This window comes from Apus apus, chromosome 5 (genome assembly GCF_020740795.1).
Source record: "Apus apus isolate bApuApu2 chromosome 5, bApuApu2.pri.cur, whole genome shotgun sequence".
Lineage (NCBI taxonomy): Eukaryota > Metazoa > Chordata > Aves > Apodiformes > Apodidae > Apus > Apus apus.
Genome location: NC_067286.1, coordinates 26,889,255 through 26,910,257, shown reverse-complemented (window position 1 = coordinate 26,910,257; position 21,003 = coordinate 26,889,255). Strand labels below are relative to the sequence as shown.

Here is a 21,003-nt window from a genome sequence, read left to right as displayed (position 1 = left end):
GAAAAACTATGACCACATTATGCTACATTTTCAGCATTTCAGAACTCTTTAAACAAGGAAGAAAAACACCACCACTGGCAACCAGTTCATCCTGCACAGCAAAAGTTCCCAACCAGAAAGGAATTCAATTAACTTTCTGACCAATTCTTTACCACACCTTATGCTAAAACCTCAACTTAGGCACAGGATTATTTTAGCTCCTCCTCACAGTTTTCTCATTTACCATGCTTGTGTTTGCCTCTTTCTTTTCAACACAACTCTGCCTGCCTCTCCGAAAGGTGCTTCTTTATAAAAGAACAGAAGAAAAATCCTACTGAAAAGTACATTTAAAGTATATTTTGTTTATAAACATTTTATTTACAAATATATACAACAGTATGCTCAACAAGCATCCTACCTGTTTTCTGTCAGATACATGCAATTTCTAACACTTTGAACCCTGTCTTCAACTATGCACTAGAGAAACAACTGAAAAATCAAGCTTATTTTTCTTCTTACACACTAAGGAGGAAAAAACACAGCAATTTTGTACTACAAGGTAATGTTTTATCTGAACATCTAATGTAAAAGCTCTAACAAACTCACAAACCCAATAGAAACAGAGCAGCACATCCAATGAGACATGGGTAACAACAGCTCATTCGCTTCAAGAGAACTATTTTTGAATCATCAGATCAACAGAATTTTAGTAGTACAATTGTACAATAGACATGGCTCCACTTCCATACTCTCACAGAAACAAATTAGACTGTTTACTTCCAGCAGAGGAAAGGAGCATCAGAGATATTTATTACATGGTTCACTTCTAATCAACACACCGATCAGTCAAGAAAGAAGCACTGCACTTTGTACCTGGATTACGGAACATCACTGGCTGCACACTGGGCTGGGCACCTCCCGTTCGAAACTGCTGCAGGGGGACCAGCTGGATGATCTGCCCATTCGGATGTCGGAACAGGTTCACAGCACCAGGGCTCCTGAGAGGCTGAAGGACCATCCTCTGCCTCTGAGCAAGTGGCGCGTTGTTCAGCGGTCGCAAAGCAGGAGATGTCTGATGCACTGGAATCAGCAGCAGTCGAGGTCCTATACGTTTGTCTGTTCCAGGAGACATCTTCTGGGGACTCTTACTCATAGCTTGTGGAGTAGTATCTTCTGAAACATTTAAAACATTATATAAAAATCAGCTTAAAGGAACAGCCTGCAAGTCAGGTTTAATAAAATCAAGCACAAACATTTTTTGAAACAACTGGATTTCTTCAAATTTGTTCCAAACCATTTTCTTCTGGTTTTATTCACAGAACACATATAGAACCAACCAGGTCAGAACAGTCTTTCTCATGCAGTTCCATTGCCATTTCTCAACCATGTCTCAGAAGACCTGCATGTTAACAAGAGAGTAATTCTGTACCTATTTCTTGGACTCTATGCCAACTGTGAAATTCTAGCAGTTGTATCTGTAATTGTGCTATACGTGTCTGTGGGGCAAGAAAAGCAGGGAGCCTGCCAGCTCATCACACAGTCACTGACCAGATAAACAGCTTCCATTTTTTCCTTTCCTACCCAGGCTGGGATAAAATAAGCAACTTAAGAGATTACATTTCTTACCCTATTTCAGAAAGAAGGGTGAGCAAGTGAATCTACATTTAAATTGGGTTGTACAGTTGCAGCCTGAGTCCCAGCAATGAAGGAGACAGAATAAAAAAAGTATTTGCAGTAATAGCCCAAAGCACCTAAGCTTTACCTTTTTTTGGAGTCAGTGATGGACTTGAATTAACTGCTGACAGTATAAGTGGAACAGAGCCAGCAGAGGAAGTTGGTGAGGTCACCACAGATGTAGCTGTTGTTGTTAGTACAACTGTAGAAGTGGATGTTGTGACAACAGGACAAGTAACAGTTGGTGGTGTTACTACAGTTTTAGGTAATGATGTGGTTGCTACTGGTGCAACAGTCTCCATTGCTTTTGTTGTGTTCACAGTGGCAGGAGGAGTGGTGGATGAGGGAGTAGTACAGGTACTGATTCCAGGTGTTGCCAGAGCAGCTGTGACTGTGACTGCTGGAGGAGAGCAGGCAGGTTCACTAGCTCTTGTTTGGTTGGAAGTGGTCACAGTAGATGTTGCCACTGCAGTACTTTCTACAGTAACTGGAGAAGTGGTGGTGGCTGTAGTGATCCCAGGAGAGACTGTACATTGAGCTGGAGATGGCCTTGAGGGAACCACGGGAGCAACAATCATTACAGGGCTAGGCTTGACACTGAAATTCTGTGGCACTGACAGAGGCTGGCGTGTGCTCACTCCAGGAATCTTCTGCTGCAGAGCTCCAGCTTTGTTCATCACAAACTGCGTGAACACACCACCAGGTGAGGGTCGGGGAGCTGCAAATAAAAACCTGCAGGTCAACATTTTAATAGATTCCCTCTGCCTTTCTTGAGATGCTACAATTGTAATTTCAGCATGAATTTGACCCTCCATTTTCTTTGTACCTTGTAATTGAAACCTTTAAGGCCATTCTGAACATGCTTTACATATTAGAAATATGTCTGGTTTATGCCATTTCTATAAACAAAGGAACAGGTCTTGAGGGGGTTGCATTAATCATGAAACTATGAACAGACAATTCTAACTACAGTACAGGAAAACAAACACCTAAGTAAAATAATAGGCTCAAACTATTTTCTAAACCTCAAATTCTTCCTGTAACAGCTTGTGTGATCTTCCACTTTTCACTCCTTCTTGGTTTTCCCTCCCCTTTCAACTGTATCCACATCTTATACAGCCATGGGAGAAGGAGGTGGGAGGGAGACAGTCTGCCATATCCCCTTCTCAGTGCAGTGACTTTTGTGTAACTGAGGACTGGATGGGACACATTTTAACCAGCCTCACCCCTTGCTCTTCAATGGATCAGAATAGTGCCTCTACATCACCCCAGATGCCTACAGATGAGTACAACACCACAATACAGAGCAAGCCCAACATGAACATTGTAGTTATTTATGCATATAACATTTTTAACCCAGAATATACCAGAACACTTAAATCATATATGCAACCATCACTTCACCCATCAATGAAATGCAGCCAGCTCTTTAATATCGCATGAACACACAGAACAAAAAGTTTTATTACAGGACAAAAAGAACAACAGTCCCTTTTACAAGGCAATGAAAATTTAAGCATAAAAAACCCAAAACAATCAACCAGAAATTAAAAGTTTTGCCAGGACACAGGTAACAACATCCTTTTCTCTTGCAAAGCTTCTTCAGATCTTTAATGAATGTGTGGGACTATGTGGATGGGCACTAGATTTTGTTTTGTTTTTTAAAATGTAATAGTTAAAGGCAACTTCCTCACTTGCCACACTGTGGTAACTGGTTCAGTACAAACTCAGACACAAGTACCACACGCTTCTTCCAATACTGTTCTTTGCTTTTTTAACTCAAAGTGCTGACTAAGTCCAATCCTGTTTAGCTTGTGAAATCCAATGAGATTACAGGCAGGTGTGTTTACTGGCTGCACACCTTTTGCTTCACTAATCCAGATTTGGACCATCTCGTCTTCCACTGCTGCTTCATGCATCTTTCGTGGTGACAAGAATTCCAAGTGCAACATCATCAGGAAAACTGACACCGAAGAACCACAGATTAAAGAAATCCTTCACTCATTTTAAATTAAGTTGATGTTTGATGAAAAGCAATTAAAAATCATAGTAAGGAAACTCTCAAAACAAAAATCCAAGCTTAACATTCAGCATGACTCCATCCACTCTTTCTTGTCTCTCAAAAATACGCTCTAGTAGCATTAATATAAGTAACTAATAGTCAACATCCGTAATCTTATTCTGAAGTCAAAATAAAACCTACTTTAAAGAGGTTATTCATTGCAGAGGCAGTTTAGGTAGGCAATGCAGCCAAAGGCAGCATGCGCTGTTGCACAGACATGAGCAGCAATGCTGTACACTCACTTTTTACTTCAGCTCCACGCAATTTAAAACAGTAATAAGTTCCAACCTACCTATCTGTCTCTGTGCTGGGACATGGGTTTTCAGAGTCGCCACAGTGGGGGTTGAAGTAGTGCTGGTGGAAGATGTAGTTTTGGGAGTTGATGTTGTGGGCACCTCGACTGATGGTGTCCCAGAAGCAGCTGCTTTAGCATTGGATGCTACCTTGGAGATCACAGTACTGAGGGTTGAGATATGAAGTACTGTGGGTCGCAGCCTGCCTGTGATATAAGCTGCTAGCCGATTGGCGGGATGTAATGCCCCCATCTGTCCCAAAAGCAGTTTGGCCTGAGGATACCTTTTATCATTAACCTGAAAAAAGTGGAAAAGGGAAATTTTGTGAAAAGAATGCTAATTCACCACCTCTGGAGAGGCGTTTCATTCCATGGGACTTTCAAGTGTTTGTTTTTAAAAAAAACATTGCAATTCAGAATGGGAATGCCTAATCTTCTTACTGCCCAGGAGAACTTCAAACAACTCTGTTATATCTTTATAGAACAGATATGAGATGCTACTCAGACTCTCACATAGAACCACCAAAACCAAAGAAGCATGTGAAATCACTGAAATTAGATAATCTGAGTGACACTAGCACTTACTTTTCCTGTGCCTCATGCTACAGTTCTGAATAAAAATGGGTTCCCACACTCAATGACAATTTTGGATGAAATTCTGAAACCTAATTAATACCTAGTAACAGAAGAACATTTACATCATACACATTGGGACAAAACTCTAAGGAGCTTGTAAAAGTTTTACCAGCTTTCTTATCTGTACTGTCATTTGACACTGTAATTAAGGTACGATGAGCTGACTAACTTCAAATTCAGAAGTGTAGTGGTAACTGACTGCATGGGAGAGAAGAAACAGAAGATCCTTCGGAATTGTCAGGCTTTATGCCTCTACTGTACACTGGGAAGTTTTGGTATTGTTGCATTTTACCTTCAGGTTGTTTGATAACACCACCTAAAAGCCAAGTCACTACTAAACACACATTTAACACACTACTAAATAAGGCCTTGACTCTTATTTCTTGATGAACTTTTAGTAGAAATAAGAAATCTCCCTCTGCATTTTTTTTCTGCACTAACTTCTCTTTGTGAAGGTGCCATATCTGCCAAGTGTCATGAAAATAAATCTTAAGTTTTATTTTCTAATTCCTCTGCTTTTTCTGAGACTGGTGCTACTATAACCACAAATACCTTTGACTGAAAAAGATCTTCATCCTAGCCCCACAAGTTCTACCACCAGTTTGTAATACCAAGTTGGCACCATGAATCTACATGGAAAGGACTCCCTTTGAATATAGGATCATGAAGTCTCTTGATGAACAACATAAATTCTGCAGATGATGCAGGCTATTAATGAAGATTAACAGTAAGCTGTAGCAAAAGCAATTTAATGCTTATGGTTTAATTTTAAAGTTTTGTCCCAGTGTATGCTTCCTCAGAAAATATTCTGTGGCCTCTAAAAGCCATTCACTTAGAAGTATTATCTGTCAAATGCATCTGCAGCTAGTTTTCCAAAGCACCAAAAAGATCTTGAGAAACTCTGTAATTGGGCCACCAAGACTCAAAGGGCCAAAAAGACATGCTAACCCATCAGATTTCAAACTTCCAATCAGATCTCCTGTTACTGAGTCAATCTTGAAAAGGACAAGCAGGGATGCCATCAGATACTAAGTTCCTTCTCTGGCCAGACAAAAGACTAAGTAGACAAATAAAAGAACTCTCTCCTTCAAGGATTTCTGGGATACTGGATGAAACCAAATCTAATCTCCACAGTAAAGGCAGAGAAACCCACCTGAATCAAGCCTGAGGGGCTCATATTAGCTTTAGGTTTGTAGACGACCAGCTTTCCTGCAGGAGAAACCCCTGCATAAAAAGGCAAGCCTTTGCCCCCATGCAACTTCTCCCGCAGTTGGTCCAATCTGCCTGCCCGTAAGAACTTTAGATTTTCTGGGGTTGTGAGTGATGGTTCTTCACTATCAAGAGTCTCCAATACAGGTATGTCAGGCTTCTCGTCCTTGTCCTGAGAGGACGGCACTGAAATTTTCACTCTGGAGGAGTAGACAGGAGGGTGGTCCTCATCCTGGGCCTTGTGTTCCGAAGCCAATTCAATAACGAAGCTACCCACTTTGAGGTACTGTGGCACGTTACTGTTGATATGCTGTGATAAGATGGTCAAGACCTTATTGTGATCATCTTCCCAGTTGCAGTCAGGGATAATCTCGATAAGTTTGGTTGGTTCACCTGGAGTGGTGTGATGAACATAGGAGGTGGAGGATGAATCCCCCTCACTATGGGACGAACACCAGCTTTTCTCTGAGAAAGAATTGAAATAGGTTTCTGCAATACTGTGGCATTTTAATCACCTGGATATTCAAAGAGTTTTATCTGCCCACATCTCCACCCCTGTCTCAGCTGCAGGGCAACAACAAGTAAAAGAACTATTAAATCACATCCCCTCGCAGAGCTCCACAAGCAAGCAACACCTCACTGCAAAACTAAGATAACTATTTCTCACAGTTCATTCCCTGCAGCCATACCATATCAGGTTGCATCCCATTGCATCACCAGCTAAACAAAGCTGGCTTGTTTCAGTACATGGATGAAATATCTCCAAGCAACATCAACATGCAGTAGAAAGCATCACTTGTTATTCAAGAGATGGCACTTTTCTCTTGGAGGCAGAAAAGGACCAGTGTCCTATAATGGCAAGGCGGGCAAACATGCTGCCAGCAGAACTGTCTTTTGCAGAAGATGTGTAACGGAAGCAGGACCTTTTGTTGTCACTAGAGATCCAATGTCACTTTTTGCAAAACTGTAAGGATGTTGAGCCCTGTGTCCTGGCCGTTTTAATTTCACCTACCAATTCACAGCCATTTTCAACTAGTTGATTGTATTATTTTTCCATTCCAATCCTTAGAGTGCACTGTCGTACGCATTAAACAAGTGAAAAAAGTCAGCTCAAAAAGGCAGCTGTATTTCATTAATGGATGATAAAATGCCTCTAGCATATGTCTCATTTTAAAGTTCATAACATGAGTCAGGCCACTTCAGAATGCTAGACAGATGTCTAGCATTATCAACTAGAAACTCAAACCCAGCATATATAATGTAACAATACTTCCATCTTTCTTCTTCAACTTGAACTAAAAGAATTAAACATCAAACAACTCCAAATAAAGTACAGGCACTTCCTTATCCCATATGGTTTTAAGGGGAGAACACGAGGATCCCATCCTCTCAACACCACTTGGATATTTTTTAATTCTTTAGTAACTACAAATTAGTAGTAAGGCAAAAAAGGGGAAAAAGAACCCAGACAAACCATGCATAGAGATGTCCAATCCTGCCCAAGTATCTAATTATCACTCTTCAAGACAAGTCTGCTGTGCAGTATTACCTTTTACTGCTAAACAAGCTACTGTAATAATGGTAATTTTAACCTTAGAGCAACAGCAGGTGCTGGGTATTTAGCCTGATGTATCTCCCACATGACACACACGACTGCTTAAGAAAAGAGGAAACTGTAAGCTTATCATAAGATTTTTATTGACAACTGTAATAACTCCCCAGGATATTGAACTTTGTTTCATCAATAGATGCATCTTTTTTAAAAAATTAAGCCAATACAAAAACCCCACAAAAACGTACAACTAGAAAGAGGCTGAATTACACTCAAGACTCAGTTCTTACCTCCTGACTTATCAGGATCTTTGTCTGTCTCACAGGTTGCTTTCTCAGGGGACTGAAGCTCTGGTTCATGCTCCTGTGGGAGGAAAGAAATACAAGAAAAATACTTAACTTGTGTATCTCTTTCACACTAAAAATCACATCACAAAACGTAGTCCACCATATTGGTGTTCTGAATCATAAAACATAGGCCAATATTAACAGTGTTAAAATTTTCATCTTAGAACAGTTATTTTAACAATAAACATTTAAACTTAAAGAGGGTAATGCACTTGGCAGCCAGGAATTTCCACAGACAAGGCAATCTCTGTCACAGTACCAAGGTAAGTCTACCAGCATTCCTAGGTGATTTAGGCTTCAGGCTTCACAGCCCTATCACCATCAAATATAAGTCAAGACCTCATGTTGCACAGGAGTTTCTGGGAAAAGAAATTACTTCAACATTTTCAGTATTTCTGCCTGTTCTATGACACATGCTAGTTACAGGTGCTAGTTACCTTTATGTTAGAGCTCTGTGAATCACTTTTGTCTTTTTTTTGCCTTTTCTTCTCTCTCCTGTACTCATACGCTCGGACCCGTGCACAAGTCATCATGCTTTCAAAGTACAAGTAGACAGGATCTTTGTCCTCCTCTCGAACCTACAAAAAAAAAACCAAAAAAAACCCCTCTCCATTTTAGATGCACATTAGATTACGGAAACAGTCTTGCTTTCTAAGAACACTTCAACAGTAAACACCAAAGGAAAGGTCTAGCATTTAAAGCTGAATCTGCCCTCTTAGTATCATATAGCCCATTCTACCTCTTGCTTCCAAATTACACATTCAGGTCAGGAGGGGAACAGAGAACCACCCCCCCCCCCCGCCCCAGATACCCAAAGCCATTCAGGTGCTCTTGTAAAGTAGGGAAACAAGTCCTAAGTGTTATGCATTATTTAATGTTACCTGGTATACATTAAATAGCAACTCTCATACGTTTGTTCTTCAGATATAACTAGACTCAAGCTACTGCTCTTCCTCCTCTATTGCTGTTGCTTTTTTTAGATACTAAGGTGAGGGGAGAAGCAAATGCAGATTCTTCTAACATCAGCAGTGAAGCCTCAAATGAGAATGAAACCAGATTCCAGCGCTATGCTCAACACTGAGTCTGTATCCCGATTTTTTTTTGCAAGGAATTCATTAATCATAGAGGCTACATTTGCAGCTTGTAACTTACATAAACATTACAGGACTAGCAATCATTTTGCTAGAAATAGCATACATTGCTGCATTTTTTTACATTATGCCATTAGTGAATCATAATCACCTTTCACCAACTTCATATTACTACAGTAAATTCTCAACAGAAGATGAACAGTTAAAGATTTACGCACAGTCAATTCATCCTAAAATGGCCTAGCACAAAAGATTTTGGCAGTGTGTTTTAATTTTCAACACAAAAAAACTAAACACATCTTTTCTTACCACTGGATTTGGTTTAGGAGTATACACTCTGCCTGGTTTTGTTCCACTGGAAGATCTGTGCTTACTAGGAGGCAAGACTTCAGGGTTAGGCTGTACCACTGATTTAACCGGTTCAATAACAGACGGCGTTGGGATATAAATTGGCTCTGGATCTATTTCACCTTCTACTTTCACCCACAATGGACAATTCCTAATAGGTTGTTCTGGCTCCGAGTCACAGATGGCTGAAAAAAAAAAAAAAAAGGGAAAAAAACCAAAACAACTTACTTACAAAATGAAGAACCATCTAACACAGCATGCCTTAGGCCAGATCTACAACTGCTGTAAATCACAGTATTTCCACTGAAGTCAATGAACTCTGCATCTATGTACAGCAACTGAAAATACAGCTATACATGCTCATGTGATAAGAGGGAAAGAAAACAGCACGATGATACTGAAGATTACCAATAGTCTTTAAAGATATGAGGACAGTTGAGCAAGAATTTAAAATTATCAGAAAGAAACTCCAGCTATTCCATCACAATAAATAACTAAGTAGCGCCCAAAATGTTGATCAGTTTTAAAAAGCAAAAATTATTTCCTGCTAGCTGGCTATACAAACGCAGGTGTTGCAGACACCTCTCTGAATTCATTCCAAATTTCTGGATTTAGAAATGGCTTCACTTCTACACTCTAATAAAAATGCCCACAAAGATAAGTGGTTTCTGCAAGGCTGCAAGTAATCACTTTTGCTCAGCAATACTCACTGTATTCCACCCTTTTTCTCTTCTTCTTGTCTTTCTGCTTCAGCTCATCTTCCCCCCCATCACCCTCTTCTTCCACATCTTCATCCTCTGGCTGATCCTCTGGCGTTCCACAGAACACGGGATTTCCACGTGCAGCCTTTTTCATTATTTTTTTATGTTTTGGTCCTCCCTTCACCAGCAACACCTTTCTCTTCAAGCAAGTACATCCAAACATACAGTCTGGCCTGCGGCAGTGGGTAGGCTGACGTTTCTCCAGCAGTAAACTGGCACATATGCAACCCAGTCGACAGAAATCGTTATTGCAAGGAGGTGCTCGTCGCCTTATTATTTTGTAGATGGGTTTGTTTTTGAGAGAAGCCTAAAAAAAGGTTTAAATAAGGAGACACTTCAAATTTAAGTATGAGGAAATTTTAGTAAGATTAAATCAAGCCTGCGTAAAATTGCTATTCAAAGTTAATTTAGAATAACCAACTACATGTTTACATAGAAAAATTTGTCATCTGTACTGAAAAAAGCAGGACACTGGCAAGTTCGCATTTGAAGTCTTCTGAGAAGGAATTTCAGACAGTCAAGCCACCTTGGTAGTAAGCAGGATGTGAAGAAAGCAAAAGAGGTTATCGTGTGACAACCAAGTTAAGTGACCAAGATTTTTCTGCAGTCAGATAAACTGAAAAAAAGGGCAACAAATAGTAAGGAAATGCAGCTACTGAAAGCAATTGTATTAACCAGAATTTTTAGTGGTGAAAATTCGAGATAACTCACTGATTATAACTATTGATTTATGATTCTTATCAACATACTAATACCAAAATTAAGCTTTTTTTACATACTGCTAAGTCAGCACTTAAAACTTTCACCACAAGGACTACATCACAAAAGATGTAGTACATGTAGATGATGTACATGATATACATCACTACATCATGCTTTGTCATGCTCCTTAGCAGCTCATTTTCTGCATCTGTATGCAGTATCCCAAGTGCACAGTGACACTACAGAAAAAAAACTATTACAGGTCTACCTGAGCTGTAAGCAGGGTTGCCAGAGAGATGTCTGCTCGTTCTTCTGTAATGTAGGTCCGTGGTTTGCCATCCCAGAGAGCACAGTCTTCCAAGTCCATTAACTTCACTTGAGATTTAGACAAACCTGGTGGACGAGCTGCTTGTTGCTGTGGTGGTGCTTGGTGCAAACTAATCTGTTTTGGAAGTACATTTTGATCCAGAGCTGGTGTCACAAAACTATCTGCTTGGTTAGTCAGGCTGCTATTTGAGACAGACTTAGCAGCCTTTTCCCCTGATGTTGACGAGTTCTGTCTCTGCTTTGCAGAAAAAGGTGAAGGCAGTATAGGCTTGTAAGATGATTTCACTCTACTGTTTGTAGATGTCTGTTTGTTTTGAGTCTTTGTCTTCCTAGAGGTAGATGACAGAGGAACAGGCTTGAACATGTAAGATGTAGATGGAACTATTGTGGACTGCTTCTTTAAGACACTGTCAAGTGTTCGCACATAGCTAGTGCTCTTAGTGGGAAGCTGATACACAACGGGAGAAGCGGGAGTGCTAGAAGAGAATCCCATACTCGTTTCCATCAACTTCCCTTCGTTTTCCAGGTACTCGTCCAGCTTGTCACTACAGAACGCTGAGCGATTCTTCAGGGAACCTTCTGAACTGCCACCTAAACAAATAAAAAGCACTGTAACTAGCTCCTGGGAAAGCATACTGACAAATCTTCTAATAATTAAATAATATAGAAAAGGTAAATACCTCTCTAAAAATACATACACAATTATTTTAGAAGAGTAGAGCACAATCAGCTGTATGGACAACCATTTTTGTGGAGTTTTCACATGTGTATTTGTTCGCAAACACACTAAGTTGCATAGAAGAACTGCCTACTGAAGGCTTCCTTTGTCTTTTAATATCTGACCTGCAACACCCAGAGCAACACTGTACTGAAGTGCAGTAGGTGTAATCTAAGTATTTATTGCATCAATATAAAGTTTAGCGAGTTGCCAAATACCCATTTCTTGCTGATGAAGGACAAAATAAAAGGAGTATCTAATCTAACTGGAGTTAAAAATACACTGATACAAATGAAAAGTACTCTAGTTCATTAGGGTCCCTGGAGCAACAGAATTCTGAAGTTACAATACTTCAAACAAACTCAAATCTAACAATACTAAAACTATTACAGCTTTGATCTTCACTCAAGACTTCTGCGTAAATCAGAATACATGTATTTTCACCTTGCAGTAAGTTTCTTCTCTTCCCTCATAAACCTCCATTCTCACCATGGAAGCAGTACCAAAAAATTCTTTATTCATGACAGTTTCAATATAAAAAAAATAAAGTATCTCATTAAGACACACAAAATAATCAAACTGCACATCTATGGAAGGTCAAGAAAAAAGCCATGTGTGAAAACATGTATACTGATTTTTTTTGTTGTTTTTTTACCTTCATTTCTAGAAGCACCATGAAGCTTCCCTCGCCAGCCTTTTATTTTTGTGAAATCATTTGTTTTTCCTGTCCTGGAAACAAAAGGAAATCCTGTATCTGGAAAAGAAGAAAGGTCTCAGCTTATGAACCAAACTTGATTGTAACAATGTTCTAGTAAACTCTGCTTGTTCCTTTTCAGGGATAGATGAACAGGAGAAATAAAGAGACTTGATTTTTAGATGGGTGTTTTTGTGAACAGAATACTTTAAAAAGCCAAGCTTCCTGTGGAGTTCTGCTGGCCATGCATCTGCTATCCAATATAAAAGACATCTTCTCCTGTATTTTTTTAGTCTCCTTTTTTTAGTCCCCTTAGCAACGGTGCAGTTGCTTGAAAACTCCGAAACAGGTCAATCAGCAAGTTAGAAGGCTAAAATGGAGGAAGCAGGTTTTGAGCTGGTATTACAATGTCTCTCAGCAAGGAAACTAATTTGAGTCTCCTCCCTCAACTGAGCAAATTGCTTCTGTAAGACCTATAGAAACATCATTTAACATTTGCTGTTCTGTCACATTTGGTTGAGTATCAGTTAGGGGCAGAGTCAAGATAATCACAAATTGCAAAGAGGAACATCTCTGTCAAGTTAACCATTGGCTCTGGGAGCTCAGCTGTGATGTAAAATTACTACCAGGGATCTGTGTAGCTGTTTTAAATATTGCTACACTAGAAATAACTGCATTTCACTCTGAGCTGAGGTAGTACAAATTCAATCTGCCTCTTGCAGTGTAAACAAAGGGGAGATACGATATCTGCCTCTTTGCCAGCTCCCAAAAGCAGCAGATTGAGAAAGACACAGTAATCAGAATTCTGAAGTACATGAAAGAGGAAAGTAGAGGAAAGATAAGAAACTCTATACTTTGTCCAAGCAGTTTATTTTTTAAAACTGTATTTACAAACAGCAAATTAATTACAGTAACATCATAATGAGAAAAGCACCTGTTCAGATAACAAGAGTTTTTAAAAAGCACAACTGGTAAGCACTTTTGTCCTAAATAATTAGCATGAAGTTATGTGGAATGTTCTGATACTCAGCTCCATGAAAGACAACTTTTTTGTTGTGCTCATAAGCAACCCCAAAGAATTGTAGATTGCTTAGGCTTTTTCTGAGACATCTGAGAGTAGTTAATGTGCATATTTATATTTAGAAAGCCTGTACAAAAGAAGCTAGACAGATACTATTACAGGATCATAACCACCACTAAAATGCAGGCTAAAGACAATCTGGCCAGAACTACTTAGGATTCCTTGGCCAGTAACCCTGTAACGATTTAAGGAAGTTCTCACGTTTTATCATTTTAATATCACTGTAATCTCTTTAAGACATCAAGTTCGACTAAACAGCTATTGCCTCCTTCTGATCACTGAAAATAAAAGGGTAATACTTGAGATTTATATTCTACCCACCTGGAGAATTGGGATTGGTTGCTGAATAGCCCCACAAAGAGTAATTTGAGTAGGAAAGAGGAAGCTGCACACCCAAGTATTTCAAGTCAATGCTCATTGTTGGGTCCACAGAATTCAACTTCAGCCCCACTACAAAAATCAATTATCAATAAATGTCTCATTAGTAAATGCAGCAAGATGTTAGAAAAGAGAAATTCAAGATATTTACTAAAAAATAAACCAGTAAGTTAGATACAGAGTTTTCCAGCATTCATCCAATATTTTAAGAGACATGTCAAAGAACATTAGCAACTACAACAGTTATTTATACTGGATTTGCAGCAGGTATGAAAGGAAGTGTATTTTTAGGGGATGTGAAATCAAGGAAAATAATGCAATTACTTTTCATCGTTTTCTTGATTACTACTGAAGTTTCCACAGAAATTTATTAACCAAAGTGCCAGTGTCGTTGCTTAGTGCCAGTAAGTTTTTGTTTGTTCATTTTCTGAAGAAGTTAGCACAGTTTATATCCTTAAAAGCTGGAGTTGCTGCCTGAAACAACTCAGCCAACTTTCACATTTTGCATCACTACATAAATTATCAGTTCTGTCAGTGGTTTATACATCCCTTTTTCTACTGAAACCTACTCTTAAGCACAGACATATACCACACACACTTCAGTTTCACCCACTAATAAAGATAAGAGCAAAACGCATTTAAGTTCTGAAGAAGAGTATGTGCTTGTTCAGAAATTACGATACAATGTTGTATTCAAACAGTGCTCTCAGGACTAGTTCAAACAATCCAGATCTCAGCAGGTTATTATTGCAAACTACCAAGCCTGGGAAAAAAACTTGTTTACTTTTTTTTTTTTTTTTGGGGGGGTGGGGGGGTGAGGGAGAGGCAGGAAAACCTGCTCTAAAGACAGGCCTTACCTATTCACAAAAGGTATCTTCACAACAAAACAAATGCAGATATAGAAATGCTGAGAAGCAGCTAGTAAATTTGACTTTTTTCAGAGAACACTGTTACAGTGAACTAAAGAAATTACTGTTGTCAATTAAATCCAGCTCACAATCTGGAGTTGAGAACATCTGTTTTGGTTTTTAGCTATAAAACCTACAAATGTTGCTCCTGTTGCCAACAAATTTGAAATTAATGTATTAAATATGTGAATTTTGGAATTGAAAACGTACAACTTGACAAGGCTCAGGACACAAAAAGTAGAATTTACACATACAGCAGAAACCTTGTGCCTGTGGTACACATTTATGTTCCTAAGTAGCAACAGAGTAACCTGATTACTGGCAGCCCAAAACCTATCAACATGGAACAAATTTCAAACATGGTTAAACAGATATCAAAGTCAGTCTAGTGAGATATAATTTTAAAATCTACACAGGGAAAATAAGCAAATCAAACCAGCTATAAAAACATGTCATCTGACACATGTCAAGATGCCATCCATTTATTTTCAAACTCAATTTAAAATAACACTGAAAGAGTTCACAGTTTATTTTTCTTGACGCTCCATTCAAATTATTCTGTCACCTTCAAAAACTAGCCTAGCTTTGCTTAACACCCCAACAAAAATAAGATCACTCACACAGAATACAGTTTATTTCAGTTTAGGATCATGAAGTAAAAAAACCCAGACAAAAAAAAAGAGGATTAGTCCAACAAGTGCAATATGGAATGAATGTAGGCAGCCTAAAAAGAACAAACAGTAACAGTAATTATGTCAATGCACACATCACCAGAGATGACATATGAACTATCATTCTTATTAATTTCTACCATCCCTAGCATTGCTAAATTTCAGCTGCTGTAATAAAAAAATAGCAAATTAAGAACTATCTCCTTTAGCACTTTCTCCTCTCCATCAGATGCAGCTGCTAAATCTGAAATACGATGTTTGGCAATAGTGCCTTTGATTTTCAGGAACATAATGGGGTCAAATTAGCTCAGACAGAACAGGTATCCCCTAGCACTCCAGTACTGCAACAGGAGCTTTCCCTCTAACATGCTTAAGTTGAATTCCTTTCTTCCTTAAACACCTTCTTTCTGCAGTCCTGGTGTCTGTAAGATCTAGGTAGCCTGAATCAGGCACAGCTCCAACATATCATCAGTGAATCTCAAAAAGAAACTTAAGCTACTCAACTACATTGTCTAAACAAAAGCAGTGAGCATCAAAACTGCTATGTCCATTTCCCATACTACAGTGAGGACAAGAACACCAGTAAGCATCTACAATATGGCTTAAAGCCCAGTTAGAAACATGTATTCTTATCTTCCGGACAGAAGCGAACCACGTCTCTTTGCCTGCTCTGTAGTAGATGACAAGGAGGAATTAGTCATGATCTGTGGTTAGGAAATTTTATGAAATTTAGGAAATTATACAAATTAAGAATCAGTATAGCTGGGAAAAGATATAGCCCTTAAATTTGGCCTACAGGCACTCCTCAGGCACCTTCTTATGTCTCATTGACGATATTGTGGAGATAGGAAAAAACGGAAAAAACCCTAACAATCCCTCTCTTCACTGACACCATTGTGTTCCTTACCCAACCTCAAGTCTGCAATGGAAAGCCAATAGACATGTAACTTTTTGGAAGGTGAAGGTAATCTGAATACAGACTGATTCCAATTCATATGCAGCAGCTAAAGTCTAACAACAGAAATATATGTATTTTAATTCACTTCACAGCCTGATCAAATTAAATCTGTACCTGTGTCTAGTAAGGTGCTTGCTGTGAACAGACTTCACACCACTTCTCGCTCTAAAAATTAAGATAGGGGAGGGTCATTGTCTTCATTGTTGAATTACAATTTCACCACTTAACACGCTCAGCAGATTTTACCATCCAAAATTTGAAGTGACAGTCACAAGCACTCAAGAAAATCAAAACTCTTCAGACCTTTTTTCTTAGGCTGATGCTTGATGTTTCTTGTCCATTTTGTAGGATCTCTGAATTGCTTGACACCCTTTAGAAGGTACCACACACTTCACCACCACTCATTTAAAAGCTGGAGGAAAAGCATGTGGATTTTACATGGTCCCAGTTTCAGGATCATCTCACAAGTATAATATCCTTCACTAGTGTCATGGTTGTTAACACACCACATGGCTGTCAACATATTTTATTATACTTTTCTTAGGTAAAGATACTATCTAGGAAGCCCACAATAAAATCCTAAAGCCTTAACACTGCTGGAACATTTGTTTAGCACTGTATGTAGCATCACCAGCAGCTGACCACAAAAGAGATTTTACAACCATTCTTGAAATATGACAATGGATGTACACCTGTGGAGACAGGTTGGCCAGTGTGGTCATTAGAAAACTGAGTTGCCTATTTCTGCAGTTATGGGAGGGGAAAACTGTATTTACACATCCATGACACAACTATTAATACTATGGTATACCACTTAGGTACAACTTGACTGGGGATTGGTTATCCTGTTTCATTCCCACCACAGCCAGGATAGAGCTTTAAGAATTCTCTACTACCCTTCATATGACCGCTTTGCAAAGGTGGAAGACAGGAATGTCAGCTCAACACTAGAAAGAAGCAAAGGCATCTCTTTAAACAACACAAAAAATGCCAGGCTAGTTCCCATCACACTCTGTGCATAAGCCATTGAAGATAGTCCAGGGTTCTTCCAGTAGAAGTTCTATGAGGACCCAAAATAACTAGTATCAAAGTAAAGATCAGTATTTGGAGTCTCAACACTACAGCATTACAGCTATATGTTTCAAAAAAAATTAAAATCAGAGTCAGAACCTCAAGAGCATGAGGTACAACGCTTCCATTCAGATCAATTCCTTCATCATCTGCTTTGATATCTATGTTAACACCACACGTCTCAGAACTACTGCTGCTGAAGGCTTTCAACACCATCAGTGGAAAGAACATCAAGTTCTGCTGTATTATCTATGACTTTCTCCCACATGACCTCAGGATAATACTGTATATAAATGAAAGATCACAAGCTACAAGTACCTTTCTTGGCCCCCTTACGTGCCTAGTGGAACCTGGATGAAAGAAATACAGACTCAAAGACAGCAAATGTAGTCTTAGTTAAGTTTTTCTGGATCTCTAGCTCCTCTGCTACCATGAAATGCTTATTTTCTATGACTGAGTAAAATCAACTCCATCTGCCCTCTTCAAGATTAGCTCATTACAAAACAGGAGGTTTGAAGGCTAAGCATCTTTTTTGCAAGAAGCATACAACGCCATGCAGCCTCCTGCTTTGCTCTTGGAGATTCACAATTAATCTTTTGCCTCCTCCAGCTCTTCCAGTTTGCACCATAAATGTGTGAAAACAAAAACATCTTTATTGGCTGGCTGAAACTACTTGTAAAGCCTCTATGAAAAAAACAACTGGGTTAGACTTTACAGATGCTCTCTCACTGCCACAACTGGCAAGAGGGAAACCGACAGTTTCACATAAATTTCCCACACTTGGGAAAAAAATAAAAATAAAAAAATCACCAAAATCAGATCCCAAATGTACATACACAGTACTACAGCAGTAGACAATTACCAGCACAGAATGATTAAGTATAACATACAACCAGGTGCAACAACACGTACACTGCCTGCTTACCTTCCTGAAGACTAGGATGTATTACTTGCTTATGCCTCAAGGTCTTCAGCTCTTCCATCAATTCCTTTTCCAGTACTTGTATTCTTGCTTGACAATCTACTTAAAGCAACAAGAAAAACACAAAATAAGTAAGAGAGAACATGTACGAAACATCTATCATGAAAAAAGTAACATTAATCTCTCAGTGTGTCTTTAAAAATTCCCTTATTGCTGGGAATAACCACTTACAAAAAAATACAAAAATGTACCTGGACCATTTGTAGTTAGCAAGGGAGCCTGAAGATTCTGTGACTCTTCTCCAGCTCTATCAACAGTGTGAATGTCAAGAGCTTCCTACATATGTAAAAAGTCTTGAGTAAGTGTAAAATATCTTAACACTGACTTAGATGCAAACTAGGCCGCATCACGAAATATTCAAAACTTGACTTTTTTTAATAAACAAGAACACATTATTCTATACAGAACTCTAGGTTCCACAATTTCTTTAAATTGCTAAGAAGTAAGAGAACCTTACAATTAACATAGGGACAAGATAACATATTTGGCAAGAGTCCGTAAATCTCAAAACTCTGTTTAAAAGAAAATATACCTTCAGCTTGTAAGAACTAAGGGCTTAAAAGTGAGACACTTGAAAAGTCTTTGAAAATAGTTAGGTTTTACCTTTGATGCAAAGGACACAAAGAGGACTCCATCAACATCTTCAAGGTCCGGCTTAACATCTGGAATGATATTCCCAGTCCCCAGAGAGGTGTTCTTGTTTGTTATTACAGCTTTCCCTATACCTTTAGGTGGTCTACCAGCCTTGGAAATTTTCAGTTTCCGTGGTCTTCCTCTTTTAGTTGTAACTGATGATAGGGTGTTTTGATTGCTACCAGAACCTTTCAGGGACATGGGATTCTTCAGCATGCCAGGCCTTTTTCGTCCACAGTTCTCTTTAGCTGAAAAGTGACAACTTACTGAGCCCCTGAGATTAAAATTAGGTGACTTAGATAGAGCCCACCGGGCCTCTTTGACTGAAGAGTATTTCTGTGATGTTTTACTCCCAGGACATTGTTTTTTTGTAACTAAATCCTCATTTACAGTGTCTGTGCCAGAGCAAGAGTCTTTGTGATTCTCAAAACACACAGGCATTGCACTCAAATCCTGCATTGCACTCAAAGGGGATTTCTCCTTCTTGGAAGAGGAGAGCATGGTCTGCGGCAGCTCAGATATCTTCACTGTGCTCTTCGTGACAGCACAAGGTTCCAAATAGACCACAGGCATCTTCCCACTATCCAGTTTTAACATTTTTGCTTTGGCAACACCTGAGGGACTGGTTAGCACACGCTTCCTAGACTTGAATTCTCCATCATTTCCATCTGTTTCACTGCGTCTCAACAGGTGTTTCTGCAGGACAGGATCATCATCATCAGTGTTGGAATACTCATCAGTTTCTTCATCTGTGTCTTCCTGTTTCACAGTTACACCTTGTGTGCAAATACCTGACTTATAGTCATAGTCATCCACTGGTTCCTCTTTAATGACTACATTAAAGTGTCCGTTTGGGTCCAGTGGGGATGCCACACGGGAACTGCTTTCATAACTGCTAGCAATGGGACTGGGGTGGGAGGGGACAAAAACAAGACACAAGATGTTTATCAACTCTCTTCCTTTAAACAAAATTCCACTACCTCCCACAATCCTTGGTTACGTATTATAGAAAACTTTAAAAAAGCTCTGAGAAATCAGTCTCTTAAAAAAGCTGTCATTTACAAACTTACAGCTTTAGAAGTAAGCCCTAAAAAAAAAAAATAAAAAATTGCCATCATTAAAAACAATCCACCTTCTTATCAGAAGGCAGCAGCACAATTTCCTTCTCTAGTAATACCAGGGAGACATTTGTACTTTTTCCTGTTTAAGACTCTGCATATACTACCTGCTATACTACCATGTTTTAAATGCTCAGAATTAGCCTGTCATTAAGTCACCTTAATAAAGCCATTGTGCTTGCAAATAAGAAAAGTGAGTGCCTAATGCACTTAAATTTATATGACTTAACTAAAATTTTAATTAATTCATCATGAAGCCACATACAGACAATTCCTAAATTCAACAGCTGTTCTAATGCTTACCAAATATTAATATCCTATTATGCTCCAACTTCCACTAAGTCTGAGTATTAACCTAATCAGAATTTTATAATGCATTAGATACTAAAGACTAATGGTAAAGCCAGTTAAGACTCTGATGATGGGCTTCTTTGAGGGACAACCACCAGTTAAAAAATTGCATTCAGCGGTTTTGTTAAGTGCATTAGAAGCTGGCTTCTCTTCCTAAGAGGAAACAACTAAGATATGAAACCAGAAACATATTCACAAGGAACCTCAGAAAAAGTCAGAACTTATTTACTAAACATATCAGGTAATATTCTACTCTTTCCTTTATATATAGAAGATACTATATATAATCTTAATAATATTAAATTACTACTCAAATAATGATAACAATGTTATTGACATGTTATTAGGAATGACAATATTTTTAATGTTACTTAATATAATGTAACTTAAAATATAACTCAAACAACAATGTGTTATATATAAAGGGAACATTGTTTTATATATTCTGCATGTATATGTA

The 21,003-nt window shown here is 38.7% G+C and overlaps 1 protein-coding gene across 13 annotated transcripts in view; it reads right to left on the bottom strand.

Annotated features, from left to right (window-relative positions):
• Nucleotides 1–21,003, bottom strand: part of MGA (MAX dimerization protein MGA) — a 56,617-nt gene that overhangs the window by 18,130 nt on the left and 17,484 nt on the right. For 7 of the 13 annotated variants that reach the window (XM_051620555.1, XM_051620553.1, XM_051620557.1 and 4 more), the window contains 14 exons: nucleotides 19,045–19,981; nucleotides 18,633–18,717; nucleotides 18,385–18,480; nucleotides 13,795–13,923; nucleotides 12,354–12,452; nucleotides 10,922–11,571; nucleotides 9,901–10,258; nucleotides 9,152–9,375; nucleotides 8,189–8,329; nucleotides 7,695–7,767; nucleotides 5,797–6,317; nucleotides 4,008–4,305; nucleotides 1,742–2,371; nucleotides 853–1,152 (listed from right to left, as the gene is read on the bottom strand). In XM_051620555.1, the coding sequence (XP_051476515.1) occupies nucleotides 853–1,152; nucleotides 1,742–2,371; nucleotides 4,008–4,305; nucleotides 5,797–6,317; nucleotides 7,695–7,767; nucleotides 8,189–8,329; nucleotides 9,152–9,375; nucleotides 9,901–10,258; nucleotides 10,922–11,571; nucleotides 12,354–12,452; nucleotides 13,795–13,923; nucleotides 18,385–18,480; nucleotides 18,633–18,717; nucleotides 19,045–19,981 (4,541 nt within the window). The other 6 variants (XM_051620556.1, XM_051620562.1, XM_051620559.1 and 3 more) reach the window with 6 other exon arrangements.